General features: G+C 41.6%; 1 protein-coding gene across 5 annotated transcripts; it reads right to left on the reverse strand.

Annotated features, from left to right (window-relative positions):
* Window positions 1-1,133: 1,133 nt before the first annotated feature.
* Window positions 1,134-21,345, reverse strand: CDCA2 (cell division cycle associated 2). Of its 5 annotated transcripts, none has more exons than XM_060283141.1 (14): window positions 21,088-21,345; window positions 20,541-20,675; window positions 18,302-18,781; window positions 15,612-15,736; window positions 14,433-14,547; window positions 13,363-13,544; window positions 12,058-12,142; window positions 10,586-10,704; window positions 9,519-9,582; window positions 8,729-8,799; window positions 7,989-8,099; window positions 6,481-6,661; window positions 4,179-5,017; window positions 1,134-1,909 (listed from the first exon to the last, which is right to left on the reverse strand). In XM_060283141.1, the coding sequence occupies exons 3-13, from the start codon at window positions 18,702-18,704 to the stop codon at window positions 4,206-4,208; spliced, it is 2,268 nt and encodes a 755-aa protein (XP_060139124.1). In that variant the 5' UTR covers window positions 18,705-18,781; window positions 20,541-20,675; window positions 21,088-21,345; the 3' UTR covers window positions 1,134-1,909; window positions 4,179-4,205. The 5 variants fall into 5 exon arrangements, with proteins under 5 accessions (XP_060139124.1, XP_060139123.1, XP_060139122.1 ...); XM_060283140.1 differs by having other exon boundaries at window positions 21,054-21,104; XM_060283139.1 differs by lacking the exon at window positions 21,088-21,345 and adding an exon at window positions 21,019-21,073.
* Window positions 21,346-21,574: the final 229 nt, after the last annotated feature.

Raw genomic sequence — 21,574 nt, forward strand, 5'->3', positions numbered from 1 at the left:
CTGGGCTCAGGTTTCAGCTCCTTGCTTTGGATTACTGGAGTTGCAGCAACTACATGCTTGCTCTTAAAAAATTCCCATGAGCAACTTTAACCCTCTTCTGCATAAGCAACCAATTCTGATCAGCATCTGTAACCCAATCCATCACACAGAGTAAAATCTGCCTGTTCCTCTCACCCCTCCCATGTTCTTTCTACTTACAAATAGGAAAACCGGAAGAAAAGCAACAGTGTCTATAAAATGGAAGCACACAAAGGCAGAATGATAAGGTACTGCAAAACCCCAGATAATAAAAATACTGGAACTTAAACCATTTTAAAACATGAAATTTATTTCATTCTTAGATTGGTTTTTTGTCTTGATATTTTTGTAAGTTAACCTCCACTTCACACAACCAATTCAAGTAAACTGAAACTGCAACAAACTTTTTTTTAAAAAAAACTCAGTCCTGAATAGGGAAAAATCAAAGGAGGGATATAAGAAATCTCTGAAGGCTTTAAAAAATAATTACATCTGCACTGCTACAACATTTCTGAGCCTCTAGAACCCTAGTCTACGTAAACAGTTTGTTGGGTCACAGATTGAGACAGATCTGCTATGCCTCACACTCCTGATCTTATCACATGCAGGTGGGCATTTAAAGTCACGCTTCTTCCATGGATCTGGAGAAACCAGAAGTTCCCATGAGGCTGAAGTTGGTTCAGGAACAGACAACACATTTTACCTCGCCCTGCTGAAATGTATTTGGCTTCTTGTGACAGAATTGCAATACCCCACACGCATCAGTGGGAGAAAAATTGTGCACCTGGATGGTACAGAGGATTGGGGGCTGAGAATTGGGAAGGAGTGGAAAGGAATTGCCATGCTCTTCCTTGCTTAAAGGGGTGATGCACCACTTGCATTTATATTCATGGACAAGAAGCATCTATCCCAGGCATCTCCAAACTGCGGCCCTCCAGATGTTTTGGCCTACAACTCCCATGATCCCTAGCTAACAGGACCAGTGGTCGGGGAAGATGGGAATTGTAGTCCAAAACATCTGGAGGGCCGAAGTTTGGGGATGCCTGATCTATCCTGACCTTTTACAGGATATCCACTACATTTTCCACTACAACAGCCATGGGGTAAGAACAAGATTGAGGTTCCAATGTATTTTAATGACACATTATGAAAATAAAAACTTTACTTCTACAAAAATTTGTTGCAGATTACCAACTGCACACTTCAAAAGTAGTAATATTTCAGGTGGATATTTTTCTACTTTATGTTTGTGAACAATAATCAATTTCTACTAAGCATTTAAAAGTCAAAAATTTAAGCTTATCTAGGTTTATATTCTTAATGTAATAATAATGTACATTACAAGAAGAGACACTCCTATGCATAAGTACACACACCCAACAGCACAATAAAGAATTATTAATATTTTGAAGCATTTCACTCTATTTTTCAACAACTCACAATCTACAGCAAAATACCTCCACACAGAAATAACTTTGCCAGGTTCATGTATGCAAAATGAGAAGCATCTGTACAAGACCACATGGGAAGAATAAGAACTGTGACACTGTTCCATGGAAAACTACATGAAATAGTGACAGAGTGAATTAAACCATGTACTTATATTTCTTCCCATGGAAACCAAAGGGGCTTGAACAGACTTCAAATTGGTTGCATTAGACAATGTAGTAAATTAGTTACAACTAATTTCCATTAATTTTAAAAGAACTAAAGTGAAGACTTGTTTAAAATGGACCAGGCCCCTAGCATTTTATTTTTTTTAATGTTTCTGATGTGTCTTAAAGATTGAGCTATACAGTACTTTTCACAAAACAAAAGGCAACCTTATAAAATATGCTCATTTGTAAGTTATGCCATACTGCCCTCTTCTGATATACACAGGATACGGTCTCTGAAAAGAGAAAATGTGATACATTATCAGATATTAAACTTTGTTTCTAGAAAGAAACATGCCCATTTAAGAGTTAAAAAATGCTACAGAAGAATAAAATATACAGAATGTAAATTTGGAAAAAAAACAAGGCGTCAAGACATTAGAAAGGGCAATGGGATTCAACTATATAGCATGCTGAGTCTTTTCAGCTTTCTTGTTATCCTCGGCTAGCAGGGGTTACAAAGACCTATTCTCTCTTGAGCTGTCAGATGTTGCCACAAAAACCAATAAGGCAGAAGGCACAAAACTGACTAACGCACTCCTAGGCAATGATGAAACTGACAAGCAGAGGGTCCTTATGAAGGACTGGACATCAGCACTCCTGGTAAAAGTGAAGGCATTTGCAGAGCTATTTGCTGACAGCACAAATACTGCTTGGAGAGCACTGCAATTACGTCTGGATAATCAAGATCATGTCTGGAGAGATCAGATTATGAATGGAGCAAGGTTTGGAAGAAACTTCCTGTGAAGTCAGTATCTGTTTGAATTCAAGAGGCCACACTTAAGGTTTTATTTAGGTGGCAACGGAAAGCTTTCCCACTTGATGAGCGTGGGACTCTTTTACATCTATTGTGTGAGTGTGCCATAGGAAGAATCTATCCAAAATGGAATAAATGAAAAAGGCTTGGGATATAGTGTTCTCTGAGTATTTAACAAAACATAGGAATGTGGTTAGAGGACAGGTTAAACATGATCAATTTGTTATCACCCGATTTCCTTTTATCAGACCAATAATGGGTTCAACAGTTAAAGTGGATACTGCACGTGCTGTAGAGGGGAAAATCTTTGGGGAAAGACAGGAGTTAAACTCTACACAAATCTGGAGCGGAGCCCCTAAAGTTGGATGGCATATTGTACGCCTCCTTCCGGTAACTATTGCAGCCATTTGCCAAAAGGCCTAGGAGCCGCTCCTGGAGCATAGATGGCCACAAGATTGAGCACGTCTCCTGCTTCAAATACCTGGGGGTAGTCTTCCATTCTGCCGACAGGAGAAATGCCTATGGGGACTATGCTGCTGAAATTGCTCAGAGAAGCTCATCGGAAATTCTTAATTTTTAAAAAACAAGAGGTGGTCATTATATACCAGCAGCACTTAAATTATTTGAAGCCAAGCCAATAGCACAACTTCTCTGGTGCCCAGTTGGGTCCCTTTTCCAATTTTGCACCACTAGAGCTTGTGCAATCCAAATTTCTAAGGTCAGTCCTTCAAGTCCCAAAATGGGTCTCTAATGCTACTCTGAGACCCCACTAACTATGAGCGATGATTTTCAATCCACGTGCAAACGGGCAGTGGCAACTAAAATATTTTATATATCAACCATTTATGCTCTTTCACACCTGCCCAATGCTCCTATCCCTTTTTATAGTTTCTTTTAGCTTCTTCTAAATTCTTATAGACTTTTATATTCACCTTCTGTTTTAATACCTTTTCACTTTCCAAAACACTTTTCAGATATTAAATGACTGTATCCCACCCATTTATGCTGGTCTATGACCGTAATAAAGATTTGGATTGTAAATACAACGAAGCTTAAGTTCACTAGCCCTCCCAATGCCTTCTTAGCCTACAACTCAATCCACTAATGCTTGGCAGTAAGCCCAATTAATCACAGCAGGAGTAAACATGCATAGGATTGCACTGTAAATGCCATAAATGAAACTATGTTGGTTGCAAAGCTTCCATCATCGTCTACCATCACTAGCCAAGGAGGTCAGCTTTCTGGCTGTGCTCCAATGTGCAGTCTGAAATTTAGGAACTCCAAAAGCCAACAGTGGGTGGGGTTTACAAGCTTTATGCTGTCATAAACCATATCTTTATATTTCCAATTACTTCTGAAAAGAACCTCCATCATTTGAATTTCCCTATTTTTGTTTTTACATCAACCCACCTCCCTCAAAAGTTCTCTCTCATATTGTTTTTTAATTGTATTTGTATTAGGTTCATTTATAGCAATTTATCACATTATAATTTGAATTCTATGGAATGCTAATTGTAATGCACTATAAAAAACAAAAGCAAGAAAATACAATTAAATATATAACATCTAGCAGTGCATTAGAATTGCTACAAACTTGCAGAAAAAATGGTAAATGATCCACGAAGACCATCAGCAGTTTTCAAGTGGTCCGTGGGGGAAAATGTTTGGGAACCACTGATTTAAATCAACCAGCACATTTAAACACTGTTTTAGATTATATTCACAGAAGTGAAATAAAAAATGTTCACCTTTCTAAAGGCACTTTAGTTTGACTCTCAAATAATTTTCTGATTTATGAGATCCTTTTGGTAGCAGCGATCACTTTTGTAGCCAAGGCTTCTTCTTCTGTTTCTCTGGTTGCGGAAGGTGACATTTTTGTTTTCTTCAAGACTCAGCACACTGATGCTCTTCCTCCTGGATTCAGAAGGGCCCATTGCAACACGGATTTTCTTCTGCCCTTCCTTCATTGGCAAGAGCATTTGGTCCTTAGTCCCTTGCTTTGGATGAAGTGGCTCCACTTCTGGACAACGGGAGGTGGACTTTCGTTTCTGGGCTTTGCCAGCAGAACCCAGGATATCTTGGCCTAGGACATTATCATCAGGCATCTGAATCCAGGCAAGCCCTTCATTTCCCGCATCATTAAGCAATCTCATGCTACGTCTCACCCTTTTTTTATTACTTCCGGTTACACTCCTGAAAGATTCCTCTATAGAACACTGTAAATTATCTAAGAGTTCAGAATCATTTACTGTCCAAGGAGGCAGTTGGTTCATATTATCTCTAGGAACACTGGGATTGTTTCCAGGTGCTTTAGACTCAAAATCCTCAACACTTGGGAAATAGCAGCTCTTTGATTTCTCAGGAGAGCTCTTTTCAAGTGGGTTCCAAGGAAGAGTATCTTTCATATCATTTGTAGCCGTGTCTAGAAGCTGCAAGGATGAGCCAGATACATTATCAGGTAAAGCATCTTCTGTCACAAGATTCAGGCTGGAATGCAGACAGCTGCTGTCCTTTTTACTACTATGTTGTATGTTAGGTTGGTTTTCATGCATAGATTCTGCATTCAGGACACTAGAGCTGGAATCATCTAAGATAAATAAAGTTTCAATTAGAGAAGAAACTTGTTTCTGTTTTAATCATCAGGTGTAAGGCAAAGACATCACACCAAACGCCTAAGAATACATAAAGTATGGTTAAGGGGTGGTTTGGCATGACAAATCATAGGCATGGTTTTGCACTACCTCTGGAGGTGACTGCACAAAACCATGCAGTTTTAAACTATGGACAGCACAAACAGTAGCTCTGCATGGATGTCTGAACAGTAAAGCGCTTTTCAAAGATCCTACTATTTTGAAAATATGCATTTTGTTGTAATGTTCATGAAATGAAGTACTAACAAGAAGTCTTTCAAAGCGTTACAGTGGTGCCTCATGTTGCGAACGGGATCCGTTCCGGCGGCCCGTTCGCAACATGAAAAGGCCGCAACATGAAGCGCCGCATCTGCGCACACGTGTTACGCAATGCGACGCTTCTGCGCATAGGTCATGGACATGCCGAACCTGGAAGTAACCCGTTCCGGGACTTCCGGGATCGTTGCGACCGTAACCTGAAAAGACGCAATATGAAGCGGACGTATCCTGAGGTATGACTGTATTTCTATCATGCAACAGCAAGCTATCAAATTGCTTTGGAACACAATTTTGAAAGAAAAGCCTGACTAGCTGTTCAGGTACCTTTTAACTGTATAACTTTTCAAAGAAATGCCTGCAGCAAATGAAGTCTTGTTTATTCTGTTATGTTTTACTCCAAGAAAATCCTAAATAGGATTATCCTAAATAGAACCCAAGTCCATGATGTTACATATCATCCCAATCCAATCAATATCATATTAAAGCCCATGAAGTTCTGAAGAGATTGGTGTTTTTAGTTTTGATGTATCTCAATTCTGGGTTAGGCTTTAAGGTTTTGTGTAGTTCGGTAAGGCCAAGGTTGTCAATTTTTTGACATTTCAAACCCTCATTAACTCACAAACAGGATGAGAAAGAAAAAAAATTTAGGTTTAATCTTAGTTCTGCTCATTCAACAAGTGTACAAAATATTAAGAAAATTGGATGACGTGAGATAAAAAAGTTGGATCACTTGATATGGAATGACCCAAAAGTAAAATAGTGGCCAATTTGTGTAAGATTAATTTTTGGTCTTCCAAAAGACTTCCAACTTCTCTCCTGAAATATTCTCTTTGACCAATTTCTCTGCTTACCCTACCTCTTACTTAGCTGCTTTGATGCCACAGAAAAGGGCTAGGCTATTAAATGCTAAATGAGACTTTAGATTCAAATGTCAAGGTCTGCTAGTAATTTTTGGCCTAGCCATTAAGAAGATTTTAAGTGACACCTTCAGCAGGCTGAGCCCTTTCAAAGCCTGCTGATGGGAACAAAAAAACCCTGCTGTCAGCATGCAAAACTAATTAAAATGAACTCTAAATCAGTTACTAATTACAGAAAACAGAAAAGCAAACCACAGTTTTAAGCAAACCACAGTTTTACATACCGAAGATAGAAACTTCTGACTTTGGTGTGCTTTGATAAGATGACATAAAAGATAAATCTTCTGTCATCTCCTGAATTGGGCTCAAGAGAGGTTTCTTTGAAACAGTTTGTCGCTGCCCATACAATGCTTTTTGCTTCTTTTTCCTTTTCCTCCTCTTTCCAAAAACCTTGCTTCTGACAGCCTGGTGATATTTAGAAGACACAATGGAACACTCCTCCTGACAGATAATCATTCACCTTTAACTTTACCTTAAGGGACGCGGGTGGCGCTGTGGTCTAAACCACTGAGCCTCTTGGGCTTGCTCACGAGAAGGTCAGCGGTTCAAATCCCCATGACAGGGTGAGCTTCCGTTGCTTGGTCCCAGCTCCTGCCAACCTAGCAGTTTGAAAGCATGCCTAAAAGTGGCGGGGAAGGTAAATGGCGTTTCCGTGTGCTGCTCTGGTTTCGGTGTTCTGTTGCACCAGAAGGGGCTTAGTCATGCTGGCCACATGACCTGGAAAAACTGTCTGCAGACAAACTCCAGCTCTCTCGGCCTGTAAAGCGAGATGAGCGCCACAACCCCAGAGTTGTCTGCGACTGGACTTAACTGTCAGGGGTCCTTTACCTTTGGTGTATTAGTGAGAACTACTCTGAATGTGGGTTGACAACACAGCACCCATGAAAATAATGAACAACCATGACACTGAAAATAAAATAACTACCCTTGGAAAGTGAACAATAACATTTGAAAATTCGGCTAAAAATTCGGCTTCTAATTTTTTTGCTGGGCCACATATAGGCTGAGCAAACTCCCTTTCCAACATTAATCCAGATTGGATACCAGCTTCCCTCACTTCCATTCAGGAAAGGAAGGGCACAGGAGAGAAGAGGGGACAGTGGTGACTAACTGCACAGTGGCTAAAACATTTTCTTGTTTTCTTTGTGTGTAGGAGAATACTGAGAAACACTGAGTTCATGCAAGATACCTGCCAGACCTGTTGGGTCTAATCTAACCACTGCCCAGCAGGAATTAAGAGTATCATCGAATGTAACCAACAGCTCACCACGAACTTTGTTTACAGGAGAAGAATGGTAACGGCAGACAGGCTATTAACCGGAAATCTTTGTCTGTCCAATGCCGGAACTGCTGAGTTTCAATAAAAAGACACTCAGATTACATTGTAGGACTAGGATATTTGCCCATTTTCTTTCTTCTGTGGAAACACAGTGAGTTCTTTTCAGAGGGGCTTAAACAGACACTTACTGAAAATACTGAGAAATCTGACATTGTCCTGTTGTATTGTAGAAATGTTCATCAGCTACACAAAAGTATGCTTTAAAGTTTAAACCCAATGGGGCATGTTGACAACTTCACAGCTGGGCTAGGATTTCACCAATGCAAGGAATGCTGTTTATAGGACATGGCTTACTTAAGTAAGTGGCTTAAAAGTCTGTTTTTAAAAACAAACAATCTGTAGCGTATTTTTAAAGCATATGGGAGCGGTTAGTTTTAAACCTTTGTAACTTACTGTTCTCTTTACAGCAGATTTCATTTCCGCTTCTGCCTTTTGGAATTTGATGGATTTGGGGACGGTTTTTTTTGTAGGGTTAAGAGCCATTTCTTCTGCTTTGTTGATAGACTGGAAGGAAACACCAATTTTAAAAAGTCAAGAGGCTGCTATGGTACAAAAATTACATAGGCCAATGTGTATTTTAAAAATGCAAAGTAGTATTGTTGTTGCTGTTGTTTAGTTGTGTCCGACTCTTCATGACCCCATGGACCAGAGCACGCCAGGCACTCCTGTCTTCCACTGCCTCCCGCAGTTTGGTCAGACTCATGTTGGTAGCTTCCAATCATCTCGTCCTCTGTCGTCCCATTCTCCTTGTATTATTATGCAGCCACAAAACTTAAAAAGAAAATTCTCATTTCACTGAAATTTTTCTCTGCCAGTTTTTTAAAATTATGCAAGATATTAATTTATTACAAATTCTAAAAGTAACTCGCAGGTATGAAATAGCTGGTGGAGGACTGAAAAACATTCATCTGTAAATTCACAGGTGTGAGTATATTCAATCTAAAAGTGTTTTACACATATTTCTCTATGTATACATTTCTAAACTGTTCAACATTAAAATATACCTAAGTGATGTATGATATACAACAAATTATGAAATCATCAAGCACATAATAAAAAAGCAATATATTCACTTACTGCAATGTTAATTCTCAAGAAAGAGTAACGCAGTGCTGATAAAGCAATAAACCCACCTTCCTTTTAGCAGATGACCTGGTGGTTCTAGTGGAAATTGCCTGGAATGCCGGAGAACTATTTTTTGTTTCTAAAAATGAGAGCAAGACTCAAATTACACCTGCAGGCTTGACACTATAGCTCAGCCATACTGATAGCTTGCTGCATATGCAGCAATGGGCTCCTTCCAAAAGTTTTAACCAGTAATTAAAACCTTTTCCATTAGAATCCTTCCAGTGTTCATGCAATTATTATACACAAGGAGGACTATGTGCTTAGGCATTTTTTTTCTACTGAAAATATCCCAAGCCCATATCAGCACAGTAATATACACTCAGGAAGTGTTGCATTTAATATTGGTGGGTCAGAACTAATTGGTGATCTCCAGTGTTTATCAGACTCAAGAGCAGATCAAATGAAATCAATCAATTAATTTCTGTGGATCCATTCTGAGTATGACTTAGTTGGAAATTCCCAATAATCTGGCAGCCTCACATTGTTTTTTAGTTTACCATTTATTGTCATGACTGTCATGGTGTGGAAAATGCTTCACCCTAGTTGTGTCCCACACCACATCAGTAATAACTGTAAACGGAAACCTCAAATTACATAATTCCTTCACACAACAGTATTGCTCCTCTCTGTGAGCCAGCAACATGGCATGAGGTTCATAGTTAACATTCTCCTGTAACACAAAACCACAGAGTGGCAACTCTTAATTTGCCGAGGTAATGTGTAATACATCAATTTGGTGAATTATCTCATGATGGTGAATAATTCAACTGTAAGAATATAGGAACAGAACTTTACCTTCCAGATCAGAGTTTACAGCATATTCAGAAGTGGATACATTGGGTGATTGTTGAGGAAGCTCCTGTAGAACAAAAGTAAAATTACAAACATGTTTTGCAATAAAATGCAAATGTATACAGTGCTAAATATGGAAAGAGAAAGGTTAATCCAGACGGATATCTGAACATTCCTGCTTCAAATATATAAAAATGACAACTACTGGCACAACACAAACTTCTAAGACAGTCTCATTCAGACTTCATGTCAAACGATGGCTTGCACTAATGATTGTGTAGAATCCAAATTATGGTTTGAGCATTCAAATTATCAGGTAAGTCTAGAGTTGCTTGTTCACTTTTAAACCAAGTCTGCTCAGCTCTAAAATGCAAGGGCTTTTGAAGTACAGCAATTGCTGTAGCTACGGGATGTTTCCTCAATGAAAGATGAAACATGCTTTCAGATTCCGATATGCCAGCTGACCGCAAGACCTGGTTTGTCAATCATACAAAACATAGTTAACCTTCATAAACCATGGCTTGGCATATTGTCCAATGCCCTACCTCAGGGGTCCCCAGACTTACCGGGCTTTGGGCCGGTTCCCACCGCGCCGATCGCGCGGCGGAGTGCGCGCCCGTGCGCATGCGCCCGTGCACTTACTGGCGCGGCGGCGCGCTTCCAGGTCGGAAAAAGCGCCGGAAATCGTTTGTGCGCATGCGCCTCCCCCAACCCGGAAGTGCACCAGAAATGACCTCTTCTGGGTCGGGAGAGGCCCATACGCATGCGCACAAAGGATTGTCGGCGCTTTTTTCCGACCTGGAAGAGCGCCGCCGCGCTGCGCGCCGTAAGAGCGGGCGGCGGCGAGCGTCGTCGCGGGCCGGATTGGGAGGCCAATTGGGCCGCATCCGGCCCCCGGGCCGTAGTTTGGGAACCCCTGCCCTACCTTCTGCAATCACCCCAATGTGAAATCAAGAGGTGCTCAAAGAGGATACAAGAATTTCCAGTGAACATTAACTGCGTGAATTTATGATTAGGGAAAATCCAAGCACATAAACTGAAGAACTCATAACAGTGTGAAGCCAACTTACATCAACATAATCAAAGTTTGGCTGGGACGAGGGCTGCTTGTCAGGACTTATGATAGAACTTTTTTCTCTTGAACCTGTTGCACTGAACATGGCTTCTCTTCGTCTAAGTAATGGAGGATCTACAGAAAGGTGTCAAATACGTCAGATTCTAGATCATTGCTGCATACCTTCATTTCAGCTATTTGTCCAGTACTTCTTTCTGTAATATTACTTGTAGAACACTGTTGTTAAAGAATTTAATGGCGGGGGGGGGAGCATATTTCTTACATACGGTATCTAGTAATATCACATTTGAGTCAACAGCAACACTGAAGTAGTATTTTCATGAAAGGCTACCCAACCCACACCAAAGGTTCTTTCTTCACAGCAGTGACATTTACAAGTTTGATTTTGGTTCAGGGGGATGATATAAATCCAATTCTATGCTTCCCAGAAAGACTTTCCAAGGGGTGTATGGCAGCATTAAGCCAATGATTTTTCAAGGCCTTCCTGTACTATGTACAGTATTACTAAAATATTGTAAGCATTTGTTAGGTGCTAAAATTGCCTTCAATTTTCTTGTGTACTTCCCTATTTTATAAAGGATTAAGCCTGCAATCCTATACATGTAAGTGCCACTGAACTAAATGAGACTTTCTTTCCATGCACAAGGGAGCAAGGAAAGATAACGGATTTTTACTTTATCAACAACCATCATACAGTGGTACCTCGCAAGACGAATGCCTCGCGTAACGAAAAACTCGCAAGACGAAAGCGTTTTGCAATGTTTTTGGTGACTCGCAAGACAAAGTTTTCTATGGCTTCGCAAGATGAATTTTTTGTGGTTTTTTTGTTTGTTTTGGCCGCGGCAAACCGCACTTTGCAAGACGAAATTATCACAAGCGACTCGCGGAACAAATTAATTTCGTCTTGGAGGCATCACTGCATTTTTATTTTTAAGTGAAATCAATACTTAGTAGATTTTAGCTGGACTAATTTTAGTTTTCAACTACCAACACTGTATCAGTCCATCACAAAACAGATGGGAATAATATATAAAAACACCCCCCAGTGGCTTTTTGTTCCATATTTCAGGAACTTCCCAAAAATTTTATGAAACCATCTAGTTGTTAAGCATAGTTGTTAAGCATCATTTCCTGGTAAGGTACGCTACTATCTTTCAGAACATCGCATAATACACTGACTTGCAGATTTGATCAGAAGTAAGTTTTAGATTACAATTTAAGAATTACATCCCACCCTTCATTTATTATTATTATTATTATTATTATTATTATTATTATTAATCAGGACAGCTTAAAGTAAGCTGTTAAACCTTCCACTGCACTATTGCTGTTGTCTTGTACATGGCACTTATCACAATATATATCAGTTATGATTTTAGTTATATTTTCAAACATCACATTCAAAAAGAAAACACTTACACGTTTTTGTTTTTATAATGCCTTAATAACATGGATGTTAGTACTCACCACACACAGCCTTTGACTTTTCTGTAGTTGCTTCCAAATGGATGCATCCAGATTCCCTAGTATCTGCCTGCAAGACTGGAATAACCTAGGTACAGCAGGGGATATTTGAAATGTCAATTTTTAAAGGACACATCACTTAGTTTACACAAGCCTCATAGTGTAAACTTGGTTTACCATGCCTCACACTTGGCATTGTTTAGGAATTCTAAGAAACCCAAATCAGGCTTCCTGTTCTGGTCTGTGGAAATGGCAGAGTCCCTCCTACTTGTGGGAGAGATTCTGGTGGAGGGGAGGGGAGAAACCTGAGGCAGAGTTGCTTTCTGGACCCCCTCGAGGGTATCAAGTGGAAAGAGAAAAGGGGCCATGGTCGGAAAAAGGTTGAGAAACACTGTAGTAGATGACCAAATACTGACAACATTCAAAAGCTTGGGATACATGCATACCAAAAAATGCCTTAGAAGGAAAATGGGAGTGAAATGGAGGTGGGACACAGACCATGGAGACTGCTGAGGCACCAACCAAACCACTGGTTTTGTCCAAGCATGAGCGAATTTTCAGCAAAACACATCAAAAGCTGGAAGAGGAGTCATGGAGAAGGCATCATTACCTCCACTCCTGTGAAGAATAATGTGCCTTTTATCTAGCTACAGTAGGGGAGAGGAGCCAGATCTTGCTGCTTTTGTTGAGTCGAAAATGAAAGGAAAAATGCAGAATTCTCACCCTCTCTCTGGCAAAATTCCACATGAGAGAAACAGATTACAGCTGCTATAGCAGCAAAGCCCATGAGAGACAGAGAAGGTTCCCCAAAGTACAGGGTCTCAGAAGCTTTTTTACAGCAAGCAAAGTAGACTCTCTCTTTGGCTTTGAGAAGGTAAGAGACAATGCAATTTTTACAAAGCAGCTATCATCTTCTCTGCTCTGCGGAAAATTGTGGTAGAATGGTTTGGAAGAAAACAAGATCTTTTTCTGGCTGGTTTATATTGTGGCTTTCACCCCACCAGAAATTCCCAGTTCAGATAATTGGAATTGAAGCTAGAAAAGAACTTCAGAGATAAATGTTTCTATGTACACCGGGGGGGGGGGGGTGGCATCTGGACACTACTCCATAATATTTTCTTCTCTGGTCAGTAGAAGTTCAAAGAAAATACCTACTTCCTAGTACTTTATGGGAAATACTGTGAATAGCCTGAGGCTCTTGATAGTGCTTTCAATTTTATTTATTTAGAACGAGAGACATAGCTAGAGAGGGAATTTAATATTTCACCAGTTTCAACACACACACACACACAGAGAGAGAAAGAATACCTTAGAAACAGCAGTAGTGCTAATGAGATGTTTCTGTAATGAAGATGCATTACTGTCGCCGTGAATATCAGCTTGGGTTCTTTCTCTACAGACAAATTTCCAGTGTCGATTTTCCTCAAAATCCTTACATTCTGATAGGCCCACTTTAGATTGCTCATGCAGACTTGTGTCAGTTTTCATAGCTGCATTTAATTCATTCACATTATTTATTTTAAATCATTTGTACACTGTTTTCCAGGTATATACCGTATTTTTCCATGTATAACACGCCCCGCCCCTGGTATAAGATGCCCCCTATTGGGGGGACTCAAAATTAAGAAAATACACTCAGCACTGTGTATAAGATGACCCAAATTTGTAAACATCATTTTAACATTAAAAAAAACCCTAGTCTTATACACAAAAAAGTACGGTAACCTCCCAAAGTGGTTTACAAGATTTCTGGCAGATATTTCAAGCAGATGAGGTAAACTATTGATGAAGACACTAGATACATCATACCAGAAACTATTTAAAAAGTACCGTATTGGCCTGAATATAAGCCTCATATTTTTTTTACAAATTCCGACCATGAAAAGTTAAAGTGCGGCTTAAATTCACGACCTTACACAAATTTGGCTTTTACGATATCACTGCTGAAACACATACAGTAAAATGCAACAAAAACAATGTTTTCTTGCCGATTTGAGAGCTTGACTGTTCACTTGCCATTTACAGGTGTGAGCCTGTGAAATTGTAGCAACTGAACAGCGATTTGAATTTTAGTGACTGTACGGTAACTTTTGCAGACTTGCAAGATCAAAGGCTTAAATTGGCTTGGAGTTACAATTCTACCAAGCACAGTGATTTTCAGCCTGTAACCCAATTTTAAGGGAGCAGCTTATATTAGCGTATTGTCTTTTTTCCCCTTTAATTTTTAAGGTGCGGCTTATTTGCGGGTGCAGCTTATATTCAGGCTAATACGGTATTCAGATTGAATTACAGAATTTAAGTTGCTTTCTTGGACTTGTTTGTTATGTTCAATAGCAAATAGACATAATATAGGCCGAGCTTCGATTTTCCTTACTTACAGCTGCCAGCTATATGGATTGCACTTTCCTTGGTTTCCTCAAGTGGCTTAAAGGAAAACTGGAAGGCAGCTATTTTGTCCTTTAGCAAAGTGTTTCGATATTGAAGAGGACTAGCCTGTTCAAAGATACCAGAAAAAATTCCAAACAATTTCATCATAAAAACAAATGATTGTCTTACAGAACAGCCTTGTTTTTCAAGTTTAATTGCACCTAAATTGTATTTCCTACATTGATTACAAGTTCTGACAATCGAAATGTTTCATTTTATCATGTTGCATATTAAGTGTACTTTGCACATTGTACATGTTTTATAATCATGAAAGTGAATGTAGGTATTTTAAGAAATGGTTACTCAGTTATGGCTTCCACCTGAAGAAGGGTGTGTGTGTCTCATTTTTAACCACCCATGCAATTAAACCCAATTTCCTGTCAACGCCCTCCAAAAATTTTTTAATTTAGCATGGCAATTCATAATTTAATTTTGTTGTGCTTCATTATATCTGACCTGGATATGGTCACTTTTTATTCTCAGATTTTTAAAATCTCTTTGTTTAAACCCTTGTTGTTGTGGTTTAGTCGTTTAGTTTAGTCGTGTCCGACTCTTCGTGACCCCATGGACCAGAGCACGCCAGGCACTCCTGTCTTCCACTGCCTCCCGCACTTTGGTCAGACACAAGTTGGTGGCTTCAAGAACACTGTCCAACCATCTCGTCCTCTGTCGTCCCCTTCTCCTTGTGCCCTCCATCTTTCCTAAACCCTTAGGCCACAACAATTCAGTAACATACTTAAAAATAATAAACATGATTTCCCTACAGAAACACTGACCGTCCCTATGCATTTGTGCCTCCAAGACTCAAGGTGACAGTGAGGAGTCTAAGCTCCTCAACTTGGACCCGGAAAGGAGGCCCTCCCATTTGTCATCAGACAAAACCCAACTCCTGAGGCAGAGCCAGGATGGCTGATTATCAAAGCTACGTTTTGGCCCGTTATGGGCATCCGTCAAAACTCTACACCAACTCTTACATAAAACCCAGCACCCTCTTTGTTTAGTCCCAGAGGCAGCATCTACTTCACAACCATTCAGTCTGTAAGGCAGACTTTAGAAATGGATGTACATTCTTTGCCAACACCTGCAATTAACTGCCTCCATGGCCACATTACAAATGACAACACACCTACCAGAGTATCTTGTTTCTTTATTCTCTTTTGGTGAGCAATGTATCGGATAAGAGAATCATTTTCTGGAGAACCCCGCACTCCAATTGTAGACCGCCGTCTAAATTTTAACAGGTTTTTTGAGACCCCTAAAACAAAATGCAATCTATATTGAACATTCAATGAAGAGAAAAGGAAGGACAAGTGTCAAGTCAGTTGTTCCCACGTCTTTCTGTTCCATAGATCACACAAAAGTTGCCGAGGGTCTTGGCAGATCAATTCATGGGTGTGCCCCCCCCCAAAAAAATGCCTGTTGCAGTAATTTTAATTTCCTACCTTACTTGGTGTCTCTCAACAATATTATGTAAGGCCTGTTGAAGAGGAATGGCTTCTGTTGCTTCAAGGGGTGGTCATTCAAGGGAGCACAATGCACCTGATTCTGTGCAGAGGTAAGCCTCACCAAAATCAGTGGTAAACATGCATAAGGCTGCAGTCTTGGAAGCTTGATCCCATGCACCTTGGCTCAAAAGGTAGTCTGTATTTTACATGGTACCTACTGTACTTGTAAGCACCGTGGAAGCCTGAAAACTTTATTGGTCTTATCCCTACTTACCCAATGTCTCTCAACAATACCACTCACATTGAGAATTTCCAGGCTGTTGAGGAGGAAAGGAGGCTTCTACTTCGGGGGGGGGGGGCATTAAGGATGGAGGGAAGGGAAGGAAAGGAAGCGTGACAGGTATTAAGAGGGGAATGACAGCACTTGTGATAGAAACGAAGGTCTGTCAAGCCCTCACTTGTCTTACTGGCTCCACACCTGGACAGACCCTTGGCATGCATGCACAAACAGCAAGAGAAAGCACAAGAAAGGCCCTCAGAACTGACAGCAATCTTGACAAGAACACTGGCTATCTGCCTTCTGTATCTGGGTAAAATACAGCGAAAGGACAACAGAAATGCTGATTGCTTTGCTATATGGAGAAACTACATACAGTGGAACCTCGGTTTATGAACACCTCGGTTTATGAATTTTCGGTTTATGAACGTCGCGGACCCATCTGGAACGGATTAATTCACTTTCCATTACTTTTAATGGGAAAGTTCGCTTCAGTTTATGAACGCTTCAGTTTATGAACAGACTTCCGGAACCAATTACACCCATGTTTCAGTTTATGAACGCTTCAGTTTAAGTACTCCGCGGACCCGTCTGGAACGGATTAATCCACTTTCCATTACTTTCAATGGGAAAGTTCGCTTCAGTTTATGAACGATTACTCCGCGGACCGTCTAGAACGGATTAATCCACTTTCCATTACTTTCAATGGGAAAGTTCGCTTCAGTTTATGAATGCTTCAGTTTATGAACAGACTTCTGGAACCAATTGTGTTCATAAACCGAGGTACCACTGTATAGTGCAAAGCCCATGCTTAGATAACAATGGAGCAGCACAGCCACTGCTCCTGCTGTTCTTCAAAGACACGTCACCAGTATAAAGCTCACAAACCACTGCTTTGGGAAACTCTGCTCCAAGTCTTTGCAAGCAACAATGCCGGTTTACTGTACCTTCATTTCCAGAGCCGCTTAAAAGTTGAAGACTGCCTTGTTTACAAGTAAGCAAACATTTTACTCCTTTACATCCTCTTTACCTTGGGGGCCAAGGTATGGAGAAACAGGGGGGAGGGGCAAACACTCCCCAGAGACAACAGAGGGCTCAGACAGGGTGGGTGGTGGGGGGAGGAGGGGGCTCGATAGCTCATGAGTCAGGACAGGGGGGGGCAGTCACAGGGATGTGCTGGAGGGGTGGGGGGAGGAGGGGACTCGATAGCTTATGGGTCGGGACAGAGTGGGGCCAGTCACATGGATGTGCCGTGGGGGTGGGAAGGGGGCAGGATAAGTCATGTGTCCAGACAGAGTGGGTGGAATCACAGGAAAGAACCATAGCAACACGTGGCCGGGCCAGCTAGTATAATAATAAAATTGTCCAATAGCACCTTATAGACCAACTAAGTTTGTTCAGGTATAAGCTTTTGTGTGCATGCACACTTTTTCAGATTAACCTGTGATTATCACTGATACTGCTCTTTTTCTGAAGGGGAGGTATCTTTCCTATGTTATCACCTTGTGTTTGGAGTATTTCCACAACTGTTGTGGAAGAAAATTTCAGTGCAATTACAGGAGTGGGTATCTCCTGCAACTGGTAGTGGGACAGGGACTTGACCCTGCTCCAAGGTTTAGTGCAGAAGAGCAGCAAGAGAATCTTTGAGCACATTGGCTCAAAATATTTGTTAGAACATAGGAACCCTGCTAAATCATGCTCATCATGGCAGAGGTTGCCCACCATGAGATAACAAGTTTTTTTATAGACTCCTGACAAGTGTGTGATTGCATGCATGCATGCATGCATACACGCACACAGTTTCAAATAATTTTTGTAACAAATGCCTGGCACCTGAACCTTTTTAGACCCAGTACCCTTCAATCTAGACATGCATTTATGGATCAATTTTTAAAATTCTTACCTTATAATTGAACGGTAGCAGTGCTGCTGTTGCAACCAACCTTAGAGCAGGCCATGGTAAAAGCCACCAGAAGACGGCCAATATCCCAACAATTCATGCCTACCGTTTACATATTTCTTGTAGTGTAAATGATTCAGAATGCTACATGCACAAGGAACATTGCATAAAAATATTTCTGACCTCCTCAATCCTTACCTTTATATTGTTTCGTAAATGACTCTGGTGTGATTCCAAGATCAGCTGCTGTAAGAGCAGAAAAGTCTACAGGAGGTGAAGCATAGCTGCTTGATATTCCATAAGTTGAATCAAAACCATTCTTATTTGGTGTCAAATAGTCTGTATCCCCCAAGGTGGTGGGGTGATCCTCTACCAGATGGCTTCCTGCATTGCTGTACATGGTAGACATGTTTACCGTTAGAGCATTTGATGAACAGCTTGCAAGGCAACTGTCTGCCTTCTTTGTACTGTCAATGCAGTTTTCAAGCCCCAAATGTGGGTTGGTTTGCATATTAGAACATTCAGAAAGCACCTTCCTATTACTCGGAGTTTCCATTGGAAAAGTCCTTATGGCCCTTGCTTTATAGGTGATGCAAATCATTCCTTTGTTGGGAACATAGATTCTGTCTCCAAACCACAACTTCTGCACCAAGATACCATTGCAAAGCTGGAGCTCTCCTGTTTGGGGGACAAAAGCAAGATATTAGCCAATTCCATGCTGGAAGGAGGACTCAAAATAGTGTCTGATGCGAGAGAGGGCTCAGAGACTAGGGTGGGGGATGAGATTCAGACCTTGATGAAGAACCCACTACAACAGATGTCTCAAGCAGAAAAGCCCACTGACAATCATAAGGTTTACTTCAGAGTGAAGCTGCAACCTGCAGGCTTATTTTTTTGGGTGCAAACCCCATTTGAATACTGTGGTACTTACTCCAGAGTATTTACATGCTCACCCTTCATCCCCAAGAAGTGTGGAAAGAAAAAGAGCTTCTAATGCATATGTTAAATATTGCAGTCCTGTGAGTACGCCCCACTGAGTTTTCTGAATTCTTTAGTTCATAATAAACCTATGCAAGGCTTATAATACATAACTGCAACCCCTGAATTTTGTTTTCTTGTCAGTAAATTCAACTGAAGCTAATGGGAAAATATAGTTAGAAAAAGATAGTTATAGATTGGGGGGGGGACCTAAACCCTAGAAATAAATGGTAGGATTTTGATGATTTGAGATGTGAAAGGAGAAATGCAAACTGCAGAGGAATTCCTGGGCTAGCCTAGGCAAAACCTGGCCAAGCTAGGGCCATTAAGAAACAAACCAAGGCCACTGAAAATGCAAGAGAACTGCCCCCCCCCAGTAAGAACAGAGACAGGGGTTTGGAAGGTTGCCAGGGTAACTGTGTGTTTGAGGTGACAGGAAAAGGGAGCTTGGTAGCAAGGGGTTCTGGGAAGGAGAAAGAAGGTCTGGGATCCATATATATGCAGGCTGGCTGCAGAGATGCTGCACTGCTGTGGGGTACCAACCCCTCTTGAAATGACTGTGCTGTAAGATCTGGACTCCATTCATGCAGACCAAAGATGTAAATAGGCAAATAAACCATAGTTCTTAAAGTACAACAGTCTCCGCCTCAAACTAGGACCACAGACTCTGGGTGAATGCCTAGAACCCCATGGGCTCTTGCCATCAAGTGGCGGAGGCACCTAACTTTTGTAACAGTATATTGTTGCATGCCACCTTAATCTCCAAGTAGTGCAAGATTCCAGGTGCTTACCCAGGATTTGGTTTCCTCAGAATGACGGACAGCGAAGACTGTGGTGTCTTTAGGATATATGGTTTATTTACACACACAGACAGCAACAATTTTGCATTTGAGTTCTGTTCCTAGCGCCCACATGCATCAGTAGTGTGCATATAAATGGAGCAAGTAGTGTCCGCTGCCCTGTTCTGCCACCTTCTAGGTCCAAAAGGACCCACCCACCAGCAATCATGCCTCAGTTGGATGTGCCTAAAATGTTCAATGCCTGTATTTACAACCTGAGCCTCCAATGGAGGGGCTCATAGCATTAACACCCTTTGGGGGTCTTGCTTCTCTCATAGCCTCAGCCTTGATTCCAGCAGAAATCAGGCATGGTTTTGTCTCCCAGCTGCCCAGATCGAAGCCTTGCTTCTAGCTTCTACCTCCCACACACCTCTTTCTAGCTACCAGCGAGTTGAGGTAGGGAGGCCTGCCCATTTGCTATCTGGCAAAGATTAACTTCCTTTGCTACCTTAATAAACCATACTTGAGAGGGCCATTACCTCCCCAGGAAACTAGAATTGAATCCGTCTTGGATCCAGGAATCAGAAGGGGTCTCGGACACACTGCCTATCTCCCCACAGTCATAACCAGTGCTTTTCTTCTAGAAAATACTGTACTGTACAGTATATACATATACATACCATGTAAATCCACCAAGGAGCAATTCTTCAGGACTATTTTGTTGTTGACCAGATCCCAGAGATCCACCAACCACAGCTTCGAATTAAAGAATCGGGAGCCAGGGAATTTTGTTTGTTGGGAGTCTCACAGTTCTCCTGCACAGAAATAAACTCCTGGTTACCCCCTTCGCTTGTAGCTATATAAAAAGGGGGCAGAAAGTGGGGAGTGGAGAGGGTCGTTTAGTTGCTGCTACTGAAACAATTTGGGAATTACACATCTCTGCCAGTCTACTGCAATCACCCAGTAGATCCCGATCACCCCACTCGATCTCAAGCCCCCCCCCCCGCCAAAATTCAAAACTACTCAAGGAGCTCCATTTGCAGCACCATAGCAGAGACGCGTTACTCTAGATTAATTAATTGGAGAGTTAATAAGGGGCATCTGCATTTCCCGGTCCCTTTACCTTCACCTCCCCTCAAGGTCCTGCCAACCGCTAACCCAGTTGCAGCGGCTCCTCAAGACCAGCGACCGACCTGCTCTTGCCTCGCGCGCCCCATTCAAACCTACAAAAACGGCGAACGACGTATCCCTCCGCCGTCACCACACACTCTTCGGCTCCTTTCTTCTTCAGTCTCGGGTTGCAGCCGCGCTCCAGCCTCAGGCGAGAGAACGTAAGGAGCTGCTTGAGGGTCTCCTCAGCCCACGCAGGAAAGAAACCTTCCGCATCTCGGGAACTATTTTCTCCCCGCCCCCCGCGCGGCGGAAGGTTTAAACGTTTAGTAAAGTTTAGAGACGGACGCGTTTGCACACCACGTGGTACTAGCTTTGCCAATCGGGAACCACGTTCGCATCTCCTACAGTACTCCTGTACAGTACTGTATATGAAAAGCTAAAAATCCTGAGGCCTCCTGCTCAGGGCGTGGTGCCCCGCCCCTCTTGCCCTCTCCCGCCTTTGAAAGGTTCCTACTTGAGACTCCGCCCCGCTCATTCTGAGAAGAGCAGCCGGGTGCCTGGGCCGAGACGAGAAGATCCGCCCATCGAATCGGCTTTGGTT

This window comes from Zootoca vivipara, chromosome 15, assembly GCF_963506605.1.
Source record: "Zootoca vivipara chromosome 15, rZooViv1.1, whole genome shotgun sequence".
Taxonomy (NCBI): Eukaryota; Metazoa; Chordata; class Lepidosauria; order Squamata; family Lacertidae; genus Zootoca; species Zootoca vivipara.